This window comes from Silurus meridionalis, chromosome 3, assembly GCF_014805685.1.
Source record: "Silurus meridionalis isolate SWU-2019-XX chromosome 3, ASM1480568v1, whole genome shotgun sequence".
Taxonomy (NCBI): Eukaryota; Metazoa; Chordata; class Actinopteri; order Siluriformes; family Siluridae; genus Silurus; species Silurus meridionalis.
This window is the reverse complement of record NC_060886.1, coordinates 25,495,631-25,522,459: the sequence shown is the minus strand read 5'-3', so window position 1 is coordinate 25,522,459 and position 26,829 is coordinate 25,495,631. Positions and strand designations below refer to the sequence as shown.

Here is a 26,829-nt window from a genome sequence, read left to right as displayed (position 1 = left end):
ATATCTGGCAAGATTACACCAACCAGGGAATAATTATCTTCCTATGACAGCAATCCCAACGGAGTCTGTAAATCGTGGCATAATGTGTTTTAATAGTGGGAAACTTCAGGCATAGACAATAATAAAAAAATAATCATGCACTGTTAAATAATGAATTCATGAATTGAAATCAGTATCGATGAGGTTCATGATCTTTATAAAATTTTTTTACAGCTCTGAAAAGTTTTGGACTGGCATTCATACGCCTCTACTAATTATTTAGAGACCTGGCAACCCGAGTGACGCTGTAGAGGCAGCGTTGTTTCCTTCAACAAAACCTCTGATTGTTCGGTGCTTCTTTAGTTTGTTTATTTCTTTATTTTTTTTAAGTGAAAAAAATTTTTTTTTTTACAAATTTAAAAAACATCTTACAAAATAAAATAATGTTTTTAACCTTATTCCCAAATCCTGCAATTTATCTCGAATGATTCCTCCGTTTGACTATTCAGTTGTATTCGATTCTTATCACAAACATACGATTTTCTTAGTTGTTATATAGTTTTATGTTTGTCAGTGTTCAGTTTATGAATTCTATTATTAAATGAGCAGTGTAGCGATAAAGATCATTGACCAATCACAGCGCAGTCCATATGGATGACGTATTAAATATGCGACCGGCTCTTACCACGTGAGTAAGTAGCGATCATGGCTGCTGTGTGCTGTGCGGGAGAATGGCTGGTGATGAGCAGCTCACATTATTTACTAGCTGTGGATATCAAAGAAAACAGGTCTGATTGTTCAGATTGTGTCTCAGATATGAGTCTCAGGGTAAAGTGTAAATATGAACCTAAAATCTACTTATGCAAGTCGGAAATAAATTAGGTTTCATCTTCCTCCTGGTGATGATCAGGACTGATTTTGACATGAGATATGAGTTATGTATATTCAGGGGCGTAGATTACGCGGGGGACATGTCCCCCGACTTTTTATAAAAAGTAAATTCGTCCCCCACACTTTTTAGTGGAGAATTGTGTTCACGACATGTTGAGGTTTTAATGGAGCAATGTATATAAATGCAGAGCGATTTAAAATTCAAAGAGATAAGATAGTTTATACATGACGTTCACGTATCCATAGCAATCAGTCACTTGTCACGTCATCATAGCACGTCCCAGTACTGTAGCTCGAGTCGCATCCGCGGTCCAACATTCGGTTCCGATGAGCTCAAAACGGCAAAAAACGATTTACTCCTTTTTTTTTTTTACAAAAAAGTCAAGCAGTGTAAGTTGGCATATGGTATCCGAATTGTGTTGGACAATGTTTATTAACTCTGCCTGTTGCTCTTGTTGAATAATTAGCAAGTTTTAAAGGTATTTTCCTTAAACTCTTTATAACGTCTTTTGTTTTAACAAGTGTGTTATCAAAACCCTTCAAATAAGAAAATGTGTGTCACGGTATGTACACGGAGAGACGAGGACACGAATAGTAATATTAAAGATGTGATTTTAATAATAAGGAGCAGGTAAATCACACATACATACAACGTAGTAAAGACGATAACCGACTATGAGTGAAGACAGTGGTGATGAGTATAAATAGAGTTCGGGTGAACATACAGGTGAAGACGGGAAACAAACATGGTGGAGGACGGAGTGCAAAGGATGATGGGTAATGTAGTCCGGTGAATGGGGGTTTTAAGTAGCTTTATATATTGTGATATATGTTAGCTTTAACACTGTGTAAAAAGCTACTACTTTTAAACAAACCAGCCAGGAAGCTTAAAATAAGTGACACTAAATGTTTATTTCATCTCATTGTATAATTGATATCGGGTCTTGACATGTTGAGTTAAATACATATTTTCTTTCAATAGTTTGTTTTGAATGACTTGTTTTATTCCTGAAATATGGACTGTAGAATAGAACAAAATGACGTATTATTTGAATGTGCAAGTATCCATTACTGTGTGCCATGTACTGTGCGTACACAAAATACAATTTGAAATATATAAACAATATACTCTTAGTACCATTATAAGGACATCTTTGTACTCAAAAAGGTACACATTACTACCTTAGAGTACCAATGTGTACCTTAATGTACAACTATACATTTTTGGGGTAAATAAGGTACAAAGATGTCCTTTTAAGGGTACTGTCCCAGTGGTAAGCTGATTTCTTTCTTTCTTTCTGTTTTATAATCTTATATAATCATAAAGCATATAAAGCAAAAAAATTATGATTAAAAATAAAACCTGTCAATTACGCAAGGGTTAACTGGAAAAACAAAAAAACAAAACAGGTAACATAAGACATTTCGTCCCCCCCACACACACACACACTTTTGAAATGATGGCTACGCCCCTGTGTACATTGTATGTTCATATGTATAAGAATTATACACAGTGTATATACAGATTATATATATATGAAGTCTCATCAAGAAGAATAGATGCTGTTGCACATTCCTTCTAGAGCTGAAGTGTTCTGGTGCCAGGACAGATCCTCAGAGATGTGGAATCCCAAGAACTTAAAGCTGGAGACCTGGTCTATTTCAGTTTCATGGATGTAGACAGGGAATTGTCTCTTGCTGTTTTGATTTCTGGGAGCTGTTGAGTTTTCATGGCTTTGAGGGTCAGGATGTGTCCGAGTCATCATTTTTGTTGATCTTTTGTTGACCATGGTGGTGTCATCTGCATACCTGATGAAGATGTTAACAGTTCAGATCAGAGTTCAGTCAGGTGTTTCAGTTCTGAGTCCAAGCAGAAACCAGGATTTTAAAAATAGTCAAACTTGTAGTTATTTTCTTTTACATTAAACAGCATGCTGGATTATTTTTTGGCTTTTCTATGAAAGTAATTTTGTGTCCTTTATTAAAGGGAACCGTTTGTGTTTGACTGCACCAAGGCAGAACAGAAACCAGAGGAATCCGACACTGACAAATGGTAACCGAAAATTCTTGTTTCTATTATTAATTTTATATTGAGGTGCCAATATTTAGTGAACTCTGACATAATTATTAGAAGTATAGTGTACTATAGTATAGTGCAGTTTAACATCCTGTTTGTTTTCGACTCTTTTACATGATAATTTAATAAAGAAAATCGTTGATTTTTTTCAGGAATAATCAAAAACACAGCAAGATTACTTCGATAGATATTGTGTATAATGTAAAACTTAATTAAATGGAAAGTAGCTTGAGCTGAATTGTGTTAATGTTCACACTTAGTGTTTCTTTCTTCACAGTGATGGTGGAGGTTCTCAGGAGAAAGGAAGTGACCTGATTCTCGCCCTTGCCTTGTCACCGTCAGGACGTTATGTTGCTCTGACGGATGACAACAAAAGACTGATTTTGTTTCGCACCGAGCCGTCATGGCAGTGCATCAGCACAAGGTCTGTGCAGGTATTCTGTATAAAGGTCATGTGACCAGAAAGGTCGGTTTTACAGTGAATACTGATTTTTTCTTCTCTTCAGGTGGGTGGTACGCAGGTGTACTTCTCTGGTGTTCACTCGGGCCGAGGACGAGCTGCTTGTGGCGGATAAATCTGGAGATGCATATTCATTCTCTGTTTTGGAGCCTCAGAAACCGGGTGAGCTGAAGCTGGGTCATCTTTCCATGCTACAGGCCATTGTAAGTGTTTTTATTGTTATAATTAATCATCATACAGATTGTAAAAATCAAATTCTATGAACTTGTGTTGTTAAAAAAGTTGGGACGGGGCGAAGAAATGGGAAAAATACTAAAAGAAACACTATCGATATTGAATGTCTGTGATTTTCTGGCCTTCAGGTTTAATTCTGTAATTGAAATCACTGCATGACTTCAGAAATCAAACACTTCCAGAAATCATTGTCTGTGAACACAATTCACCATGTGATCCACAAATGCAGGTTGAAGCTCTATCATGTTGAGAAGAAGCTATATGTGAATATGATCTAGAAACGCTGCTGTCTTCTCTGGGTCAAAGTTCATATTAAATAGACTGAGGCAAAGTGGAAAACTGTTCTGTAGAATCCCGTGTCAGATGGGACAACAATTCTTTCCCAACACGCCAGTAACTGGTTTCCTTACTTCCCAGATTTATATGGACCGTTGTTAAAAGAAGAGTGGTTTCTCTTCTTTTTGCCCTGTCCCAATTTTTTTTTCCCAAGGAGCAAATTACCTTTTTTTTTTTTTTAACTTTAATCTTCCTCAGTTGGTACATGTTTTTCTATGTTCTGTTGTGAATTAAGTGAGGGATTATTAGATTTGCAAATCATTCATTTTTTATTAACATTTTTTGTTTTTGGGGTTGTATATATCTAGGATCTGAAATTTGTAACAACCTGTGTATACATAGCATTAAGATTGTTAAATAATCAGATTTATAGATTTGACATTATAACAATTTACTTATTTGTTTAGAGAAACTGTTTATGTATACATTTTAATATACTTCCTCTATATACAACTGTATTGAGAGATTTTCTTAAAATCGTACCCCTTCTGTTTACTAGGCCGTAACTTTAATGTAAGGATCTTTTGATAAAGGGAGAAGGTAGACAAGTGTTTAAGGCTTTGGACTTCGGATCCAGGGATTGTGGGTTCGAGTCTTGGACAGGTCGAGCTGCCACTCTTGGGCCCTTGAGCAAGGCCCTTAACCCCCCCTTGGGTGCTCAGTTGTGGAAATGGGGATAAATTACTCTGTAATGGATGGTCCCAATCCCAGCTGCAAAAGGAGGAGGGTGGGCGTTGGGCTGGCAACCCAACGCCAAACCAAAACGGAAACGACAAATAAGCCATCAGGCCCAATGCGCCTCATGGCACGGGAGCTCTAAAAAAAAAAAAAATACATAGCTTTTGTAAAATGTGTTCTTCAACCTTTTTCTGTCTATAAGTGCAGACTATTGATTTCCAAATACAGTACTGACAGAAGCCTGTTTAATTTTTCACACTTCTGACAAATAACATTCTAATATTAATATACTTGTTCTAATCCACTCTCTTTTCTATTGGGACAATACACTTTCATTAACACATAATGAAAAAATATGTTTGAACTGATTTGTTGTGGTTTTATGAGAGGAATAAAGGAGTCTCCAGTATTGGTTTGTAGATTGCTTTTTGTTTTATTCCTTGGGAATGTGACAAGTTGCATTTTATTCCAGTTTGTTCTATTTATTTAATTGTTAATTAACTTTAAAAAATCCTGTAATGTAAATAAAAGCAGAAACTTCTTTGGCGTCTGTTCAACAGTGACGAGCAGACGCTTTCCTATGAGCAGCCAAAATCAGATGTCGATTGCTAAACACCTTTGCGGTGAAAGCCATCATTCTGCTTTGTAACAGGCTGAATCATACACTACAACTTCTTTACACACCACATGTTGCATTACAAATGTGTATATAATATCATTTTTTGGGGTGACTGGTGACAGCCAGACACATAGCACTTTGTCCATGTCATGTTACATTCGCAAGTGTTTTAAACTATGAACGAAAGTACTTTTCACAACTCTCCCACGATGCACTTTAATGTTGAAAAGCAGAAATTGTAGTGCACCCGACATTATCCTGAAGATTTCCTTGTCTTCTTTCTCTCCTGAAGGCTTTGTCTCCAGATGATAAGTACATCATCACAGCAGACAGAGATGAGAAGATCAGAGTGAGCCTGAGCAAATCTTCATACAACATTCAGGCCTTCTGTCTGGGGCACTCAGAGTAAGCACATATTCATTTGAAAATTCTTTCAGTTTTGTGTTTAATGTATGTCATTAAATAAAAAATACAATCCTCTCAGATGTGTTTTTGTTGTTTACTATCCTTGTGTTATGCTAATTTCTAGTTAAAGGTTAAAAGGCTCGAGGAAAAAAGTGCTAATGAACACACTAATGCACAAGTGTTTTCCTTCGGTTTTACACTTTTCTTGATTTTTGTTTTTCTCAGGTTTGTCAGCGTGCTGTGTGTTCCAGACGGACATCCTGAGTGGCTTCTTTCCGGCTCTGGGGTAGGATTTAAGTATATAGTGAAAGAAGTGATTAAGGAAATGTCACTGAGAATTAAATCCCTGTTTGATTTCATATTTAGAAAAAAATATGTTCTAGAAATTAAGACAAAAGCAGTAAATGTGTGTGCATGAAGTCCCCTGATGTACTGGGTGTCTCATTTAGGGTTTGTTTATGCGTATCCTATGTTTTCAGTCCAGTCTATGAAACCACTGCCACCCTGAGCAGGATAAAGCAATTAGAAAGACCAGAAAGATTGAATGACTGAATACACAGTGTAAAATGGCCATTTTAATATGAACAGAACATGAAAGTTCTATCTAAAATACTGTGTATACTTGCACTTGCACATGTATTTGAACACCTAGAGTATATTGTATTACACCTTCATCAGCGTTACACTTCCAGAGTTTGACAGATGCCATTTATACACCTGAGCAGTTGAGAGTGAAAGGCCTTAAAACTTACAACCTTTTTATCAGAAGTTCAATTCCACAATCAAACAGCACATGAGACATAATTCTTATTTTAGTATTTTTATTTTATAATTTTTTTTTCTTTTGCATTGGCAGGATGGCACAGTGAAGCTTTGGCATTACGAGTCCGGCAGGCAGTTACAGAGCATCGGCCTGCAGCAGTGGGGCATGTCACAGGGCTCTGACACAGACAGCGATAAGGTTTTGATTTGTTTTTATATTTTGAAATGGTATTAACATGCACATCAATCATCTACTTATTAGTGATCTAAGTCTCTAAGTAGTGATTATAATTATTTGCAATTCAGATTTTGATCTATGTAACACTATATAATACTAGAGTGTGGACACAGACAAGATTTTGAATAGAAATTTATCAAAGTATAATTTAATAATACATTATTGATAATCACGATATTCTTGCTTCTTTTAGTGTAGAATTTCTGTATGCTAATGAGCACGGCATTAAATGTAATTACATTGATGAAAGATGTTCCAATATGACTTGCTCCTGTTGTGATTTTTAGCCACAAAGGTTTGCTGTGAGTCGTATCATCAGCTCCCCGGATGGACGCCATGTAGCTGTGCAGTGTGAGAGGTGTGTTACACTTTACTCTGTCCAGCGCAGAACATACTGTCTAGCAAAACTAAATGTATATGCTAAATCTAATAAAGCACGTTCTTATCTGTATATAAATAAGCAAAAATATAGGTAAGTAAATCAGATTTTTGCTAAATTAAATGCATGGAGTAATCAGTTAATAGGGAACTTCAGATCTGTGGCACTCAGTAATCAGATTTCTGTCAGTAGCATTAGTATTTGGATAATAAAATCTGTGTAGTAATGCAGTAGTTCCTTTTTTTGTTAATCAAAAGTAAATATTTGTAAATTAAAAAAAATGACCTAAATAATTGCTTAAATTAATGATTTTGAGGTCCCCAACCACTGGGTTGCAACCATTGGCTTTGGAAGAGTTGCTTCAGGAACGTTCTGGGGGAAAAAAATCTCGAGATATGACACTAATATTTATTGTAGGGCTGCAGCTATAGATTATTATTATAGTATTTGAGTATTCAACCGATCGGTTAAGAAGTATTTTTTTCTTTATTTATTAAAGAGCAACTAAATATACAAGAGAGAATAAGACGGGTTATAAGTTTTAAATGATTTCAAACTTTAAATCTCTGTCATTTTCTTTGACCTGAATCCTACGGAGGCCCGTTTCCACTAAATAAAAAAAAAAAAGTTTGAAAGTTGCCGTATTTTGATTTGGATAGTGTTTATTAAAAGGCAAAGTGCACAATAAATTCGGGCTGAAACGATTCCTCGAATTCCAATGTTTGTTCTCAAAATTCTGAATTTTTTTCTCTCACAATTGGGACTTTATTTTTCGTTAACATCCAACATTTCTGGTGCCTCCACCAGTAACCATGTTGTGTGTCTGAAGTTTGAAGTTGTTGGTGTGTAAACGAGGCTCCTCTGCTTCATCTGTCTTGTTCCGTCTCCTCCAGAGCTTATTGTTAGACAGAGTTCTCTCCAGGGTTCAGAGGCTCAGTTTAATACCATGTGATTTTATTGATTGTAGCACATTTTATTTTCAATGTGTGAAGCTTTCTGGCACTACAGAGGAGGTGACGCTGCCCGACTGGCTAAAGACAAGTTGGAATTGTGAGAGAAAAAACTCTGAACTGCTAGAAATAAAGCTGGTCTGTTTTGAAAAACAAAACTGGTTTATCGTGTAGAAAAGTCTGGGGACCCCAGATTTAGGATAATATGACCTGTTTAATTTACCTTAACTGCTGAAATCGGTTAGTAATCAAATTATTAATGTGCATGAATACACAGTCAGTGACCGATTAACAGGATTTGTTGTGCATCTTCTAATCATAACAATGTTTTTCTTTTTTTTTTGTTCCAATTTCATTCAAGTTTTCCCTCCATTCAGCTGTTTGCAGTGGAGGAAGGATCTGATAGGCTCTTAATTCCGACTGAGACAATCGATCTGCCTCAAAATCCCTGGGATATGACCTTTGACCCTCAGGGGCGACTCTGGGTCTTACTACAGAACAAGGACACAAATGTACTTCTGTACACACACAGAAAGAAGTGCTGGCAGGTATGTGTGTGTATATAAAAACACTCACACCATCAGCTATCAGTTCCCATGACAAACCTGAAAAACCTGGAAACTGGTTTTCCAATTATGGAAAAAAGAATGCTTGATATTTATTCTGCCGGCATTACTAATGGAAATTCAAGTCACGTTGAAAAAGATGACATTTTGGAACAGTAGGTGGTTGTTTCACATATTTGAAATCTTTTTTTACTATGTTAGCAAAGGCTTGACATTTTACTGTGGAAGGTCAGAGATTTCTTTTGTGAACAGCTGTAAAGTGGAATATTCTTGAAAATAATTTCCTCAAAACAGTGTCTGTGTGTGTGTGTGTGTGGTGCAGAGTGAGTCAGAAAGCCCTGATCTGCAGAAGGTATCAGAAAAACTGCGCACACAGTGGGAGCTCTTTAAAGGTGAGTTGCATTATGCGAAATTCCCCAAAAACTGGCATAAACTTTGTGTTTTTGTTTTATATTTATCATTGTCCTATAACATGCCTGTTTTCCATCTCCCTATTTTACATAAGTTCCTTTACATTTTTGCGAGATTAATACAATGTCATGATATAATAGTAATATGGGTTTTGAATTGATAATCCAAATAAGCTATAGAATAATGATTCACCAACATAATTACACACAAATAACAACACACTTGTGGGTTGTTTGCAAAATTCTGAACAAATGTTGATTTTATTTCAACCTGGAGGCCAGAGTTTAATAAGTTTTTGTGTAGTTTCTAATTTGAGAAACATACAGCACCTGTTAAAAGTTTGGAAGCACCGTCTTTTATGGTTTTTGAGACATTTATGTTTCTTTTGTTTATATGCAACTCAAAACAAACACAAGAATTGTACAGTGAAAGACTGGAAGAAAGGCCTGTGACTCAGTTGTGTGACATTTTTCCCCTCTACTAAACTCGTTTCTAATCCTGTCCATCCTCGTCACTCCCAACAAAAACATCAACATCTTCAGCTCTGCTACCTCCAGCTCCACCTCCTGTCTTTTACTCAATGCCACTGTCTCTAATCCATACAACATCGCAGGTCTCACCATAGTCCTATAAACTTTTTTAGGAACTTTATTTGCACTTATATTTACAGCATGGATTTAATATATAGTAAGCATCAATTCACACGTAACTGACTTTGTTGCTATAAGTCTTTTGTGGTTTATTAATTATTAATATCACGGTTTCTTTACCTTTATAATTTAAAAACTCAAGGAAACTGCTGGTTAATCATGATGATCTCTATACCAGTAAACTGCTTCTAACTGGTTATTGGTGTATATATGCTGATTTAAAATCATTAAGACATTTGAACTTGGTGCAAATATTCACATTAAAGCAGATACAGTTCTATAAAATATACTTCAACCTTGTGAACACTGTATAGACGAGTTCACAGAGATATAAGCACAATGCTGTTGAATTTACATCCATGAAGTATCTAATAAGCTGCTCTGACTGTAGTCCAGGCCGCAACAGAAGAACTAAACTTGAGAGGAGCCGAACTTTTGAATGTGAAACTTCCTCACAATCTCAAAGTGCAATTTCAGAGACTAATTTATGATACAGAAACTTATATAGTAGTATACTTTTGTTCCTTCCCAGACTCCGTCGGCATGGAGAGTCGCTTCAAGCACCTCTACAAGGTGAACTTTGACAACATGGCTTCATATTTGGAGAAGAAGAAGGAACGACTGCAGCAGCAGAACAAGCAGGGAGGAAAGAAGAGAGCAGCATGCCAATCGAACGGTGCAGCAAAAAAAAGCAAGGCATGACAAAGCGGAGACGGAGCTCAGAAACAGAGCTCAGACAGCTAGAATTTCTGTTTTTATAAGACAGTGTTTTGGTGGACAATCCTCTTCATTCAGATTTCATCCTCTTATATTTTGGAAAAATGTGCAAAGATTATTTAAAATAAATGTTTTGTTTTTGTTTCTTTCTTTCTTTTACCGAATGCAATTTTTTTGCCCCGAGGCAGAATTCAACACTGCAGATTGTATTACAATTTGTTTAAAATATGGATTAAATATACAATCTCTGAAAGTCATTGACGTTTAAATAACGTCTGAACATTTGTATCCAGCAGGTGGAGCTAGTGAGAAAGCTCCCAGTCTTGCCAGCTTTGCATGTTCTGGTTCAGCTACATTGTGTTGTTCAGTATGATGTCACTGCACACCTGTTATAAAACAGACCAAAAGAGCTGGATGACATAACCTTATTTTCATCGTTGTAGTGCCTACGCGATTCATTAAAACCCCACACTCGCTACTTGTGAAATTTCAGTAGGTTATGTAGTGACTTACAAAACAGGAAACTTATGTGACAAAATAGGGTTATATATGGTTTTTTTTTCCATTTCAGCTTCTTTTGAATCCAAATCATGACCATTGTATTTCATCACTTTTGAATATCTTAAAAAAAAAAAAAGATGATTGTTGATGATTGTTTTCAGTGTCATTAATGTTTCTTAAATATTTGTCATATAATTTTTTTTTTTTTTCAAAACTAAAGTTGCAAAAAAATCTGTTCCGGAGTGCAGTGAATGCAAATAAAATCCAACCATCAGGAAAACCAGTTCACTGAAGAGGAAAGGACATGCGTATTTGTTCAAAAGGTGCAGCTGACTTTAACTTGGTGAACTTTGAACTGTGAATTTGCAAGCCTCATTTTCTTCAGCCAACATCAAATGTTGGCAGGATTTGGTTGGGACGAAGAAAAAAAAAATTTGAGCCTCATAAGTAATCGCAAACTTGTGTTCTTAATGTTACCTGGTGCCAATTTTTACAAGGAAAAACTATCTTCTAAAAAAAACTAATTCTCATTGCTAATGATGGCAGATGTATTGTAGCTACTGCTGATGTTTCTTTGTGTCAGCGATTTTGACATCTTTGTCTTTAATAATGTAAAGATTTGGACAATTTTAAGTAGACACAATCCTTTTCTGTGAAATTGTTCTCATTTCTTGGTCTTGACTGAGGTGATTTTGATTCAAACCCTTGGTAGATGATCAGATGTGTTAGACATAAAGAATTACCTGAAAGCATCATGTGACTCGGAACCTATACTTAAAACTCTTTATTTTTGTAATAAAGGACAAAAATTACTAAAAATCTGTACAGTCTGAATAATGTCATATATATATTTATATATAACCAAATAATAACAAGGCAAATAAAATCTATAGAATAAAGTCAGGTGTTTTTTGTGTGTGTTTACATTCCCTGAAAGAGGCTTTGGATTGTCGGGGAGGTTTTCCAGCTTGTCACATTACTGTACATTCAGGATCTGGATTTAGAATCAGCAGGAAGTCCACACTGAAAATACACAAATGCTCATAAGGTCATTTATAAAAACACAAATAATCAAAACGGTGCTGACACAAAGTAGTTCCTTTTTTTCTCCCATAAACAGAAAGTGTTTTCATTGCTCTTATACAAGTTTACAGCGTGTTTATTTAATGTTTGTACAACAGCTGTTGTGTACTTGTTCATCTTTTAATATTCTGTTCAAACAATTTCCCCCTCGTTCTTATTGTCGTTTGTTGTCTGCGATTCATATCTGGAGATTTCCCCCCCTGCTTATTCTTTGGGACCATTTTCTTCAGATATATTGGTTAAAGTTTAGATAATATATGACTATATATTATATATCATTTGATCACCTTGGAATCTTTGTATATTTATAGATAACATTGTAAAATAGACTGTTTCCCCTTTTCTTCAGAAACTTGAAATGATGCAAATGTTTTCCCTCAGCTGTAAATATGACTGCTTTCACGCCTGTCAGAACAAATTAAAGTGTCTAAAACTCATTCATAAATCAGCTTTCAATATAGATTTGCTGGGATTAAGTTCACCACCGCTGCTGAACACTTACCTCATTTCTTTTTCCCTCCCATGGTCAGGTTCTCCGTCTTCTTCTTCTGTACCTGTAAAGAAAGAGTGAAGATGAGCGACATATCACAACAGAAGGGATTTATTGAGCACAATACAGCATTTCAAAAAGGCCAGACCTCGTTCATGGCGTCATCAATCTGTTTGAGTTCTTCGTATCTGTCTCGTGATTCTCTGAGTGGCTGAACCATCACCTCCTCAATCTGAGGGAACAGCTGGAACACCCAGAGAGATAAGGGCATTACTACGCACTAAGATCAGTTCGATAAAGCGATGCTCGATAAGAGGAATCGGTATAAGAGCGCTTCATAAAAATCACTCTGATCATCTACTCACCTTCATCACTGTCTCGAACATGGGAATGAGGACAAACTTAATGAAGCCGATTTGAGCCGTGGGCTTAGTGACCTTTTCTCTGTCCATGAAGGGAGCCACAGGTAAGCCTTCTGCCTTCTCCCTGTCACTCTGTATGAGGATTTTCAGAGAGCAATTTTTTCAGTTTTCAAATGCAAAACACCAAGAATGAGAATTCAAAAGTTCAGTATGTTCAATAATGCCCTAATAAGGAATATACTAGCATCAGAACAAACACTACAGCTTCTTAATGGATAGAGGACATTTTTTTTCCCCAATCACCTGCATGAAGTACTCCTCAAGCAGGCAATCCACCCATGGCTCGGCCACCTCCATTGGCCGAACCTCATTAGAGATGTCACAGCATTTGATCAGCACCATCTTCAACTAACAGGCACAGAAACAACTGCCAGTCATTCTCTAACTGGGACCATTCACATATATTCCTCAGTGTGACAGAAGATCCAAAGACGATCCCAGACATAAGGTCGGAATTACAGGTCGAACCTTTCATCGGTTTTGCAAAATAATCTCCTGGAACGATCAGCAAAAATCTATAAAATTTTTTTCGTTTTGCAGATTTTCGTAATTCAGTACGTTTTTAATTGTTTTTATTTTTATTTTTATAAATTCAGTACTATTTTACAAGGAGTGTTCAATCCAGTTTTTCTTTCAAAATCAGAATGATGGGTTAATCGGCAAGTTCGATATCAGTAAAATCCACTATCGGTCGACCTCTAGTCAGAAAACACCCTATGTGGATCACAGGACACTACATGCACCCATGAAAAACATGTGCTATTATGTAAAGCTTGTCAGTTAGAAAGTATAATTCCAATGCTCACACAGGTGACATGCTCTTCATTGGTGAAGTCGAAGTTCTCCACCTTCTGTTTGAAGGAGTCGAGGATCTCACCATGCCGAGCCATGTCTGTAGCAAGTATTAGAGTGATGGTTCCCTGTTTTTAAAAACATTTTTTTTGTGTTAAGTTCCCCAAATGTTCCTTCATAATCAAAATGGTCAGAAGTGAACATCACCAACATTTATCCTTTCAGCTGTTTTCAGACGTTATATATTATATATGACATCTATATTTACTCTATGTATCTACTACCTTATATTGCATGCAGAATACTGTTACAGAACATCGTTCATATTTATTGTGCATTTATGCTATTTGCACTCTTGATATGCACCATGCTGTTTAACATTGCATGCACTGTGTACATGACCATAACTTTTCATTTATATGCTATTTGCACTACTGGTTGGATGGTTACTGCGTTTTATTGTTTTTGTGTTTTTTACTTTGAAAGTAACTAACCTATTAATGAAAAAAGCCAAATTTTAGATCAAAAGATTTTTAGATTTTTAATAATAATACTTAAATAATGACAATAATATAAATATTTAGGATGAAATATAACATAGTGGTATGTTTAAAAAAAATAATAATAATGCAATAAAATGGACGGTTACGTCAACAATTCTCAATCATTTTGTAACAAATTTAATCCTGGACTTTTAGAATGTCAAACCATAGATTTACAAGCCACAACACACCTATAAGAGACAACCTTGAAGCAGCAACTTCAATATGTCACTTATTATTATAAATGTAAGATTGATTGTTTTCAAATCCTCCAATAATCATATTATGACAACATTGGAATCTGACAAAAGCACCATTGTTACCTGTAATTCTATGAATTAGGCAATGACTGATCCAAGAAGATTTTATTTTGCATTGAACCATTACACACTTGTACACACCTGACGTATCTGTTTGAAAGCTTCGGCATCGAAGTTAGAAAAGATGTTACAGTCTGGCTGGGAGAAAATCTGAAAGGCTACGGCACAGTGGTGGTTCTCCAGAGGAGAAATATCATTATACCTCACTGCCAGTTCTGTCCGTGCATTTATCTGATACCTGACAATGAGAGAGGGAAAGTGAGAGACAGAGAAAGAAAGAGAAAAAGATCAGATGCAGAGAGAAATTGGCAAAAAAAAACCCCACACACACACACACACACACACACACACACACACACACACATATATATATATATATTTACATACAGGTGCATCTCAATAAATTAGAATAGCATTAGTTTATCATTAGAATATCACAATATTCAAATTTTCTGAGATTTTGGGTTTTCATTAGCTGTAAGCCATAATCATCAAAATTAAAAGAAATAAAAACTTAAAATACATCAGTTTGTGTGTGCTGAATCTATATAATGTACGAGTTTCACTTTTTGTATTGAATACTAAAATAAATCAACTTTTGAATAATTTTAAAATTTAATGAGATGCACCTGTATATATATATATATATATATACTGCATATACCTTATTCATTCATCTCTGGACAGGATAACAATATGAAGGCGTTAAGATTGGTTATCTTACGTGTTGTTGTATCCAGGATGATCGAGATCGTGACACACAGCTGCAGTCATGAGGATCAGAATATCCACCTGTGTAAACTTTTCCTGCAAAACACATATGATTTAATTAAACTATGACTTACTATTTCCTACAACCTGAAGAACATTTGAGTACATCATGATGTACGATGCCTATAGCATATTTATGTAATATCTCACTTAAGTTGCACATTCTACATTAGATTAACAACTATTAGATAAAACAATGTATTCCTGGAACAAAGAAACATCAGATCACAACAACTGTGACAGAAAATGCATTACATAATAGTCAACACATAGTAGCCATGTTATATTTTCACCATGGAACTATACAGATCTTTTTGTTGTTACAAAAACAAGTTATGAATGTACATTAAAGACATAATTATATACAGTACAGACCAAAAGTTTGGACACACCTTCTCATTCAAAGAGTTTTCTTTATTTTCATGACTATAAAAATTGTAGAGTCACACTGAAGGCATCAAGGGCTATTTGACCAAGAAGGAGAGTGATGGGGTGCTGCGCCAGATGACCTGGCCTCCACAGTCACCGGACCTAAACCCAATCGAGATGGTTTGGGGGTGAGCTGGACCGCAGTGCCAAGCATCTCTCGGGGAACTCCTTCAAGACTGTTGGAAGACCATTTCAGGTCACTACCTCTTGAAGCTCATCAAGAGAATGCCAAGAGTGTGCAAAGCAGTAATCAAAGCAAAAGGTGGCTACTTTGAAGAACCTAGAATATGACATTTTCAGTTGTTTCACACTTTTTTGTTATGTATATAATTCCATATATAATTCCACATGTTAATTCATAGTTTTGATGCCTTCAGTGTGAATCTACAATTTTCATAGTCATGAAAATAAAGAAAACTCTTTGAATGAGAAGGTGTGTCCAAACCTTTGGTCTGTACTGTACATATATCGTTTTGAGACACGGTAAACCAATTTATCATTTAAAAAGTACAAATATCAGTGTTAAAAACTGACATCTGTTCCTGATGTGAATTCTGTGAGACACTTCAGATTGAGGGATCTTGAATGATAAAGTTTCATTATATCATATCATTATTTAATCACAGTTATAAAAGAGACAAAAGAAAACAATATGGGAAAACAAAGATTTTTTACAAGTAATTAGGTTCATGGTGGGAAGAGTAAATCCACTCCATGTCATCACTGTAGTTTGGTGTAAACATCCGTAATGAACATTTAATGTAATTAGTTTTGAAAATCAGGACCCTTCGGTGGCACCAGATTATTATTTCTCACTGAAATGAGGAACAAAACGAATAAAGTGGAATGTAATGGTATTAAATGACCGATATAGGTGAAAGAGTATTTATCTATGGTATACATAATGCGACTGTTCATAAGGGGGTTGGGGGGGTCTTGTGGAGGAAGGAAGGAAGCAATTTTCTGTCTAGTGACTGAACTCATTACAGGCTGGATAATTAAGAAAAAACCTCTAAATACATGTCCATGGCAACTGAAGTGCAAAGAGGAAAATGAAAGGCTGAACAGCATCTTCAAATGCGCAGAACCTCTTTTTCACCTTTTCGTATGTCCTCTCTACACTCCTCCTCCTCACACTTCCCTTCTATTCTCTTCTATTTCTCTCACACTCACACACTATAATCCTTTTTTAGGTATTTTAGAATTGTTATTTCAGTTACGGTCCGCTGTATGTATTATATCCTTTTTTCAATCATGTTATTTTCTTCTCAAAATGATATGCTGCATATTTCCTCTGGCCCTGAATGTTCAGTTGATGCTTGAGGAGCTTGGAAGAAGACACAGAGCTAGCTTAATTCCGAATGTTCTACAATCATCATCTACATATCACATATAAAACATTTACCTATAATTCTCAGTAACCTTTGATCATTTAAATGAGTGGTTTCTGATTTCAACATTTGCACCGCCATGATTCGCAAATGATTACCGTATTTTCCGGACTATAAGCCGCTACTTTTTTCCCACGCTTTGAACCCAGCGGCTTAAACAATGAAGCGGGTCATTTATAGATTTTTCCTGTTTTTTTCCCGGTTTCACAAACTTCAAGCCAAAAAACTGAGCCCCATAACATTAGACCAATAAAATTGCCGAACGGGTTCAGGTGAACTAATTAAAACTCTTTATATTAAATCGCGCATGCTCCCACTGAATCAGGCCGCACCACATCATAAATATGGATGATGTTCCTCTGACGTTTGACCTGCCACTCACTCAGACTGTCTACAGGAAATGCGAATCATTCGTCACGCTGAAAACAACCGGGCATGAAAAAACACACTTCACCTGTGTTCTGAACTGCACGGCATCGGGAGAAAAGATTCACCAATGGTGATTTTTAAACGCACGACGATGCCAAAAGATAAACTCCCGAGAGAAATAGTGGTGAAAGGAAGGAGGAAGACAGTGAACAATGACTTTCTTGGTAGGCTACTGTTTAGATACAAGCCGTGTTACAGACACTGTCTTTCATTAAAGCCTGTGTAAAGTTCATTAGTTTCAGTGTGGACACCTGCGGTTTATAGACAGGTGCGGCGTATTTATGTTCAAAATAAAAATCTTTACCGTAATTTCCGCACCCACTGAATTTGACAATTTATTAATTATAAAAATTTTATTATTTGAATTATTATTTGAATTATAAAAATATCACAATTTTTTCCAAAGGAATAAAAAGTACCCAAAACCAACAGGAATATTGTACAAAAACAAATCATTGTGACCATGTCAATTTGCTGACCTGATACAAAATCTGGATTTTACCATCCCTTTAACTTCTAATAATAAAGTCATAAATAATCAATCTGTAAGGATAATTATAGAAAACAAATCCAAATTCAAAGCCAAATACATTCAATGTTGCTATAAATTCAATTGATTTGTCTCCATCATTTTGTCCAAAGCAAGTTTTATACCTAGCGAGTGCAACCTTTTTTGTGACTCTATGATAAAAGATCCCATAAAAGGATGCAGGTTATGAGAGGTATCTTACCTGGAGGTTGCAGAGGTAGATCGTGCTGTACATCATCTGGGTGACACAGAAGCAGTGGCGGAAGTTGTGAAATGGGTTGTTCCTGTAGTTGTCATGAATACAAACCTTAAAAAAAGAAATAAAAAACTGAAAAAACGTGTGTGTGTGTGTGTGTGTGTGTGTGTGTGTGTGTGTGTGTGTGTGTGGACAGATTTAACCTAGCCATGTGTGAACAGAGCTCACTTTGTGCACAAGAACAATATAAATATATACAATGATAACAATATAAACAATATAAAAATGTCTGTACAATTTAGTAATTCTTACTTTGTGCCAAAAAATCTTTGTTATGGTTAAGTTTACACACATTTTTTAATTAAATTTGCATTGGACCCATAAATGTCATATAATCTGTATCCCTATTTAATACTCATACTGTTTATATTGTCTCACATTGTCTGTTTTGTCTTGTCTTGTCTGTTTTGTCCTGTATAGTCCAAGCTGAATGTATAGTTTTATTTATGTCTGTACTTTGAGAGTCACTAACAGCTGAAACCAAATTCCTTGTGTGTGTCAACACACCTGGCCAATAAACCTGATTCTGATTCTGATAAACTCATTTGCATTTAAACCAGGTGCACAGCTAGCTATAGCAGCCCAGACCTGTTTCATTGCTAACATCACACTGTATTATATGAAGGGCTGCAACAACTGATCAATCAAATCAATAATAATCAATAATTAAATTTGTTGTCAAAAAAATGCCTTTATTAATTAATTGGGCTGGATGAAGGTAAAAAAAATCAGCACGGTGAACAAGCACTGTAGAATCCTCCTCATGTGAAAATGGTGTAGTTTAATGAAGTGTTATTGTGTAAACTGTTTGTTTGTAACTTCGGGACAGTCGCACTGGATCTGTTCTGTCATGACTCGCGAGCATCAGGTTGCACAATTGGCTCTCCTTTTATTTAAAATCAAATCTGTTAGTTTGCTGTGTTTCTTTGTTCCATTCTCTTTTTATAGCATTTGTCTACTACAACAGTAACTTATCTGTTTTCAAACATGATTTACTGCGGCTTTACACGTTCAAATGCTTGTTTTTCATGTTTGTATATTTCATCCATGCATATCTCATTTAATTATTATGCAAAATTAATTTTATTATATTCCAAATGCTAATATATTCACAACTAAACAAAATGTCTGTGTATTTTTTAAAGCATGGTTGTCAACTTGCCATCTGCAATTATCATAAAAACAATACAAATGTTGATGTACACAATTTACACCTTACATACTCAAATGTTTGTTGTTTTTTTTTGTTAGTTAATTTTTTTACAGAAAGAAGCAACCCAGCATTAGTGAATTTGTTTAAAGGAGAAATCCAACCTGCAGTCATCAACAATCAGCTATTATAAGCTTTAAAATATCAAAATTAACGATAGCTAAACTCAGTATGTGGCTTTTGCATTTTTTTTTTTTTTTACAGAAAGTACACTTTCATACATAAATATACTAAATAAGGGTTCTATATAGTTAAAATAAGTAAAATAGCCTATTTACATTTTTTATTATTTTTTTTAAATCGATTAATAATAAAAAAAATCCAAATAATCAATTATCAAAATAATCGTTAATTGCAGCCCTAATTATATAGTTTATCATACTGCACAGGTCTCATATGTACAGTATATACTGTGTCTAAGACTCTTTTCTACATCTTTTCAATTATATTGTTGCCATACCATATATTTATACATCTGAATAATTATTACATAATATATTATATAATAATTAATAATACGAAACAGCAGCAACCTGGAAATAGGTTGATTTATTTGGAACACTTGTACATTCATGCAATTATCTTAAAATAAGGCATCAGGACAATGCTGAAAATCATACAGAAAGAGGTCAAGAGGTCATAGGGAAATTGCCTGACTGGTTTGAGTTGACAGACATGCTACAGTAACACAAATAAGCACTCTTTTCAACCATGATAAGAAGAAAATGTATGTCAATTCTTAAGGCAAATGGGCTACAATAGTAAAAAGACCACTTCTGTCAGACTAGAACAAGTTTTGAGGCTAGAATTAGTACAGGTTTATCCAAACTGGGTGCTTATAGAATGGAAAAAAGACCAGGACCGGATTTTTAAGCAAGTTCTTTTCATGAGCATGCATGAATGAATGTACAGTTGGTTCTTATATAGTGAACAGTTAGTGTATGTTCATGCATTTACACTTAGAATTTAAAGACTATGAAAATGAAATAATATGAAAAATCTAATGCCATTTATTGCATTAAAATGTTAACTAAAACAGAGTTGTAAATAAATCTGACATGATTTATTAAAGATATGTACAGTATCTATGCAATCAAATATATTCCAGAATACATAAATATATGTACACTCTGTAAACATAATTGTGCAACAGAAGTGTAGTTTAGTCAGTGTTTTTACTCTGTACTCTTGGCTCATACCATGTTTAATAGAACTTTAAGAATTTCACAGCAAATATTTAATAGCATTTCTTCAAGTTTCCTTACCAGCCATCTCTTTAGTGTAATAGGGTTGATGTTAAAGTCTCGGACCAGGCCCAGATCATGATACATGTGCTCAAGACAGCTGAGCATCTAGAAAACACACAGAGGGTCAAATAAGGTTATTTCACTCATAGAAGCGTCAAAGAATAATAAAAACCATCTAAAACCAAAAAATGGACAGTTTGTAGGTTTAGCTAGGTAGTCTTAGATCACATGGCTTAAAGCTTTTTAATTAATGCAGGACAGGACTAAAACCTTTAATAGTTTACTCATCTATTTAGTTTGCAGTGTGTCATGTTGAGAAATGTGTTGCACCAAGCATCTTAAGCATAGATGATTATTGCCATAAAACAAAAGTGCTGCTGAAATCTTGAATCATAATTTCAGATCTATCAGGATCAGATTACAAAAGTGTCTCAGCATCAAGATTGTTCAGCAGATGTAGATACATTTGATCCAAGATTCTACAATCCAATTCACAGGTTCATATTAATGCATTAGAAAAAAAAACACATTTAAACAAACAAATACAAATTGTAGAAAATGTTAATATTTAATAAACACATAAATCTGATTCTTGTTCCAATAAAATGAAAGGTTTCTTTAAAATGTATGGAAGAAGTCCCTCCGAATCAGTCAACATGTATTTATCCACAGAAAACTTTTCATGGTACATGCACTGTTCAAAAGGTTATTAACTTCAAGAGAAAGAAAGACAAACTGGTGAGGAAACAAATACCTAAATAGCTACTATAATATACATAAATAGCAGAAAAACGTTATTTGTTATTAATAACAAAAGTTATAGCGGATGTTATAAACAGAACTGTGGAAGTGTGGGCATGATCAACTGTATATGGGAGGTGGAGTCATGTATAATAAGTGAGAATGTAACAGGTGACTGGGATTACCATGGAAGTATATTTAAATATATAATGTTTGTTTTAGTCAATAGCTTTTGGCCTTCAAGAAAGAGATTTCACATAAGAGAGCTACCAGTGACTTTGTTCATGGACAAACCAAAAGACAGTAACTGTTACTTAAGATGTACCTCTTAAGTTATTACGGCATTTAATAAAAGAATGTGAAAACTCTTTGTGAACGAATAAATATTTAGCATCTAATGTATTAAAGAATGTTTGCATATCATATATTGCCTCCTTGGACTCACCTCGTTAGGTTCCCACTGCCACACATCGAAGATCGGCTGTCTCAATGCGTCTATCGTCTCTTTGGACAGGTGATACTACACACAGACCCACGTGCAATCCAGACAAAGAGGGACACACGTACACAACCATGCACCCCCAAAAGAAAACAGAGGAAAAACAAGAGACAAGAGCGTAAGACACGCAGCACAGGGTTAGTGAATGTTACCTCGATGGATTCCCACAGCCAGACATCGGGAATGGGTTATTCTGAGGGCATCTATGGTCTGCTGCCAGAGCAGGTACTGCAGACAGACAGATCGAGCTCCCCGCTAAGCTAACAAGCATAGCAGTCATGTCATGCAGGAATCATGTAATATAAATAATATTTTTTACATGCTTTCCATCATTTAAAAGGTTTGTGTTTCTACTGAAGCCATAATCAAAGAAAATTTATATCAGATAAATCAGATAAAGTTATTTTATATATATATATATATATATATATATATATATATATATATATATATATATATATATATAAAATATCAGAAAAAACAGTCTGGGAGAGGGAGTGAGCCATCAAGGACTATCCCTAACCAAAAGATGTCCGAGAGCATGATTATTACCAGTAAAGGTGTAAATACTGGTGACTACCACCTGCTGACCTCCGGCTTGATAGTAAAATCATCCAGCCGTGTTCCTTTACTCATTTATTACACTTCATTTACATTTAAAGGCTAAATTCTCTTTACACTTCAACAGAGGAACAGTATAAAATGTCTAAACAGAATTTGTCCTGGGTTCTATTTGACTCAGATGAACCCAAAGTATTCGATGTATTTTGTCACTGCTACGCTCTTATAAACTTCTTCTTCATTACGATCATCGTTGTCCTCATCATTTTTTTCTTGCAATAGCTGCGTGCATTTCCTGCCTTCAAGTTCATAAAAAGATGCAGACAAATTAGCTTTTTCCATGCTAAACTGATTATCATTAAGTGTGTGAATAATGCCCAGTCATTACACAGTGTGTATCCAGACTCAAGCTCAGTGTTCCCAGGACTCACACGCTAAAGCAGTTACTGAAGATAAACAAATGAATACACGAAAGAATGTGTGTGTTTTTTTTATGGGATGTGAAAGAGAACAAGGTGTTGAGTGTATTTTCATAGAAACAATTCATTTTAGTGCCTGAGAATAAGAACAGCTTAAATTCTCTGAACCATAATCTTGTAATTACCTTAACTGACATGACACAAACACACTATACAACTTCTATAAATCATGTGATAGGTGTATTTAGTGTTTACACTGCAAACAGTTTTCGAACAGTCTATGTTTTGTTGTATTGACCTCCTTTTCAATAGTGAACATTTCGAAAATCTACAGTACAGTGGAACCTCGGGTTACGAATTTAATTCGTTCCGGTACTTTATTCGTAACCTGAAAAGTTCGTATCCCGATACAAATTTCCCCATAATAATGAACAGAAACTTTGGTAATTCGTTCTGGACAACCAAAAATATTACTTAAAAAAATAAAGCCAATATTCACTAATATTATTTACTTTTAACATGTTATATTAAAATCATACCACATAAAAACATACAAAAGAGGAAAACATCTTTACCGGGTACTTTCCCTTTGAGAAGACTCGCTGCAGGAGACGACGTTCGTAGAAGGGGAGGAGGGAGAGTTATTGTTTGGAAGGAGAATCTTATTATATTATATTATATTATTTATATATTATTATATATTATATTATAGAATATTAAAGACAGTGTTATTAACACGAACGCTGAGACAATTGTTGCATTAGAGGGAAAATGAGAGCTGTTTCTTTAAGGCTACTATCAGTTGGTATTGAAGTCCAGAGTGAAATTCATTATGGGTATTGTACTTCGGAAAAGACTGTAACCCTGCTAATCTATCTTCATAAAAACAAGTAAAGTGGTTATGCATCGGCTAATGTTGTCCATCTCATCATTCCACGAGCATCAACTAACGAGTTGTTACGCTGCTGCCGGGAAAAGTTCAAGCGGATAAGTAACACGATGCTCTCGCTAGGGACACAGGACGCTAACTGATGTGACGAGCTGCGTGGATAGAGCAAAAACAACCAACTTGCCTGCGATTTTTTGGTGAGCGACGTTCGTATCCCGATATATTGTTCGTAACCAGGGGCAAAAATTTTGATGAACTGCGATTCGTAACCTGAATTATACGTATGCCGGGGCGTTCGTAACCCGAGGTTCCACAGTACCTTCGTAATAGGTTTAAGCGAATCATGAACAATTCTTAAACTAAGAATGTTTCAGAAATGATTCTTTTTTTTGAAGGACAATATTATGTGATGCCCAAATCTTTCCATCATTGCTTAATGTAGCACACCACATATTTATGTTTTATTGTTAACTCCAGCACTGTGGATGGGTTCAGTTCAATACAGATTTAGTTTTCTTCTTTTTATCGCTATTCTACATCATTTCGCTTGGTGTGTGGCTACAACAGATATTTAAATCATAATAAAACATAAGCAGTGTCAAATGACTGGCAACATCATAAATTCCTGAGTACAAACTGTCCAGCACCTTTTTATATTTTTCTGGCTAACTGCCCGTTTGTCTCATAAAGATCTACAGGATTAGTCTCTTCATAAAATAAAAGTGAAATATAGCAATAATGAACATGCTATTCATCATTTTTAAAAGGTGTTGCGGGTAAGTCAAATCTATTATTGTTAAAGAACATAAATTCACTGCTAGAATAACACATAAAAATGTGAATTGTTTAGCTTTACCTTTGGGTATGAAGGCACGTCTCTGTGAGGAGTCAGCTTCTTGTTGTCATCCAGGAAACTACTGCAAAGGACAGACGTACACTCCAGTGAGAACACTGAGGAAAGTAATTGATATGTATGCATTATTGTCCCATGGCCCAAAGAAGCTTTGCAGGATGATTAGATTATGAATATAATTGTTCATAATTTAGTCCCTATAAGTTTTTCCTAATGAGCGAGCCATTGATGACAATAGCAAGAAAACTCCTTGACATGGTAAGAAACCTTGAGAGGAACCAGACTTCACAAGGGAACCCATCCTCCTCTGGGTGACACAGAATGTCCGTTTATTATAATTATTGATATCAACTGTTCACTGAAGTGTGCTTGAATGCAAAAACTGTTAAAAGGCAATTGTAGCCCTGAAGCACTGTAGCAGTGAAGTCTGTCCTCATGGATTTTTTTTGTCGTTTTTTTTTTATTTTATTATTTGATTTGTTTGTAAACGTATAGTAAATTTGGTAAAGTAAATGGAAAAGTTTTCTGTGAGCAGATTTATTTAACATTATTGGAAGGAGTCTCCACTGTCAGAGCTTTTAAAGCAGTAACTTTGTGAGTGACCAGTACATAAAAACTTCAATTTCCCTGTTTTATTTCTTTTAATAAACAAACAAACAAAAAAAAATATAGAAAATATAGATACTATACAAAATTAAATCAAATGTTTTAATAAATAAATACTTTGGGGTTTTAAACTTTGATGTGTCTGGCTGCTTTACTTCAGATTATATTTCTGTAAATCATATACGCTGTGATGTTTGATTTTTCAAAACACATTTTGTGTTGCTTCGGTAGCACAAGAACAAAGAGTTGTTGGGTGTTTGGGGAATACTATGTCCTGGGTGGCACAAAACTGCTAAGTCTGTTTTATTGCTTTCTCCATGTTAGGATGTCTGGATTTGGGTTTTGTGCCTCATTGGTCCCTAAAGTGTTTTTCTGTTTTGTATTTGTAGCCTAGACAAAGTATAATTTTAATCCATTAATCCTTAATTATATTAGTATTTTGGTTATTACTGATAAATCAGTAACTTTCAGCCAAATACTAATACATTTCCCCTTTTTAAATTCTAACTTTATTGATCTCACACATAAAACCATACACTGTACATTGTGCAGACAGTCTATGGCATAAAAATATAATTCAAAAATATAATTCACATATATATATATATATATATATATATATATATATATATATATATATATATATATATATATATATATATATATAGTTCAGAGTACAGGTAGAGATTGAGACAGGTTTGTTATGGACAGAGACAGACCTGTTGTTCCTGGAGGCCATCTCCTCCCTCAGCTTCTTAATGTCACTGCGACATTTCTCAATCTCCACCACCTTCATCCCCTCTACTGAGAAAATAAAAATAAAAAATGGAAATGTAAGAAGAACGGAACAGAAAATACGAGAGAGGGGTGGTGTCAGGACAAAAATGTTGTTATTAAAAGAGAAGCACAAGGAGAATCAAACTCAGAATGATCTGATCACATACACACAGGCTAGTAAAAGGATATAATAGTTAAGCTATTGAAGCTTCCTGTAACTCTCTGCTTTATAGCCAATGATTTTTTTTTCCCTGACATTCGGCCAGCTTGTGATAGAACAAGTTATTCACCTAGAACACAGACAGGATGCACCACAGCATCAGATGACATCAAGCACCTAATTATTACTCTTACTGGGCGTACTTCAACATGCCCTGTTTATTCTGAGACAACGACTGCTACGTATTTATGATCTATTTAGGGTCTTTGTAGATATTTACTTCCTGGTCTGATGTGCTTTTTTTTCCTGGTTAGCTTTGTGGCTGGGGAAACCATTCACATGGTAAGATTTGGACATTATCTACTATATAAAGGTCTGAAAAAGTTTTTTAACATTCATATCAAGCATGACATTTACCATGTGAGTAAAACACACTTAACTAGCAAGGTTTTAGATATCACTAGATACATTTAATTATTTTTAACAAACAACACACTGTTGACTTTTACAGCATTTGCCAGACACCTATATCTCTATAGTTGTATCTCATTTATACAATT

General features: G+C 35.1%; 2 protein-coding genes across 3 annotated transcripts in view; one reads left to right on the top strand and one right to left on the bottom strand.

Annotated features, from left to right (window-relative positions):
• The first annotated feature begins 651 nt into the window (after positions 1-651).
• wdr4 (WD repeat domain 4) lies at positions 652-10,502 on the top strand. The gene is made up of 11 exons (XM_046845337.1): positions 652-767; positions 2,858-2,923; positions 3,225-3,371; positions 3,454-3,610; positions 5,567-5,679; positions 5,905-5,965; positions 6,536-6,640; positions 6,967-7,037; positions 8,370-8,556; positions 8,897-8,966; positions 10,168-10,502. Exons 1-11 carry the CDS (start codon positions 685-687, stop codon positions 10,335-10,337), a joined length of 1,230 nt encoding a protein of 409 aa, XP_046701293.1. The 5' UTR covers positions 652-684; the 3' UTR covers positions 10,338-10,502.
• Positions 10,503-11,622: 1,120 nt separating this feature from the next.
• The window catches only part of pde9aa (phosphodiesterase 9aa), a 36,024-nt gene continuing 20,817 nt past the window's right edge, over positions 11,623-26,829 (bottom strand). The window contains exons 7-19 of one of the 2 annotated variants that reach the window (XM_046845335.1): positions 26,052-26,136; positions 24,730-24,790; positions 21,951-22,025; positions 20,783-20,869; positions 18,254-18,358; positions 15,227-15,309; positions 14,584-14,740; positions 13,655-13,768; positions 13,092-13,196; positions 12,792-12,920; positions 12,575-12,670; positions 12,439-12,490; positions 11,623-11,876 (exon numbers count right to left, since the gene is read on the bottom strand). In XM_046845335.1, the coding sequence (XP_046701291.1) occupies positions 12,440-12,490; positions 12,575-12,670; positions 12,792-12,920; positions 13,092-13,196; positions 13,655-13,768; positions 14,584-14,740; positions 15,227-15,309; positions 18,254-18,358; positions 20,783-20,869; positions 21,951-22,025; positions 24,730-24,790; positions 26,052-26,136 (1,148 nt within the window). In that variant the 3' untranslated portion in view covers positions 11,623-11,876; position 12,439. The remainder of the gene's footprint in view (positions 11,877-12,438; positions 12,491-12,574; positions 12,671-12,791; positions 12,921-13,091; positions 13,197-13,654; positions 13,769-14,583; positions 14,741-15,226; positions 15,310-18,253; positions 18,359-20,782; positions 20,870-21,950; positions 22,026-24,729; positions 24,791-26,051; positions 26,137-26,829) is intronic. The other variant, XM_046845336.1, reaches the window with a different exon arrangement.

What these genes read in the sequence shown, in the direction of transcription:
- wdr4 (XM_046845337.1), top strand. Translation starts at nt 685, where the DNA reads ATGGCTGCTGTGTGCTGTGCGGGAGAATGGCTGGTGATGAGCAGCTCA. An exon ending in GAATCCGACACTGACAAATG is followed by an intron (nt 2,924 to 3,224) that starts GTAACCGAAAAT and finishes CTTTCTTCACAG; the next exon opens with TGATGGTGGAGGTTCTCAGG. An exon ending in TTTCCATGCTACAGGCCATT is followed by an intron (nt 3,611 to 5,566) that starts GTAAGTGTTTTT and finishes TCTCTCCTGAAG; the next exon opens with GCTTTGTCTCCAGATGATAA.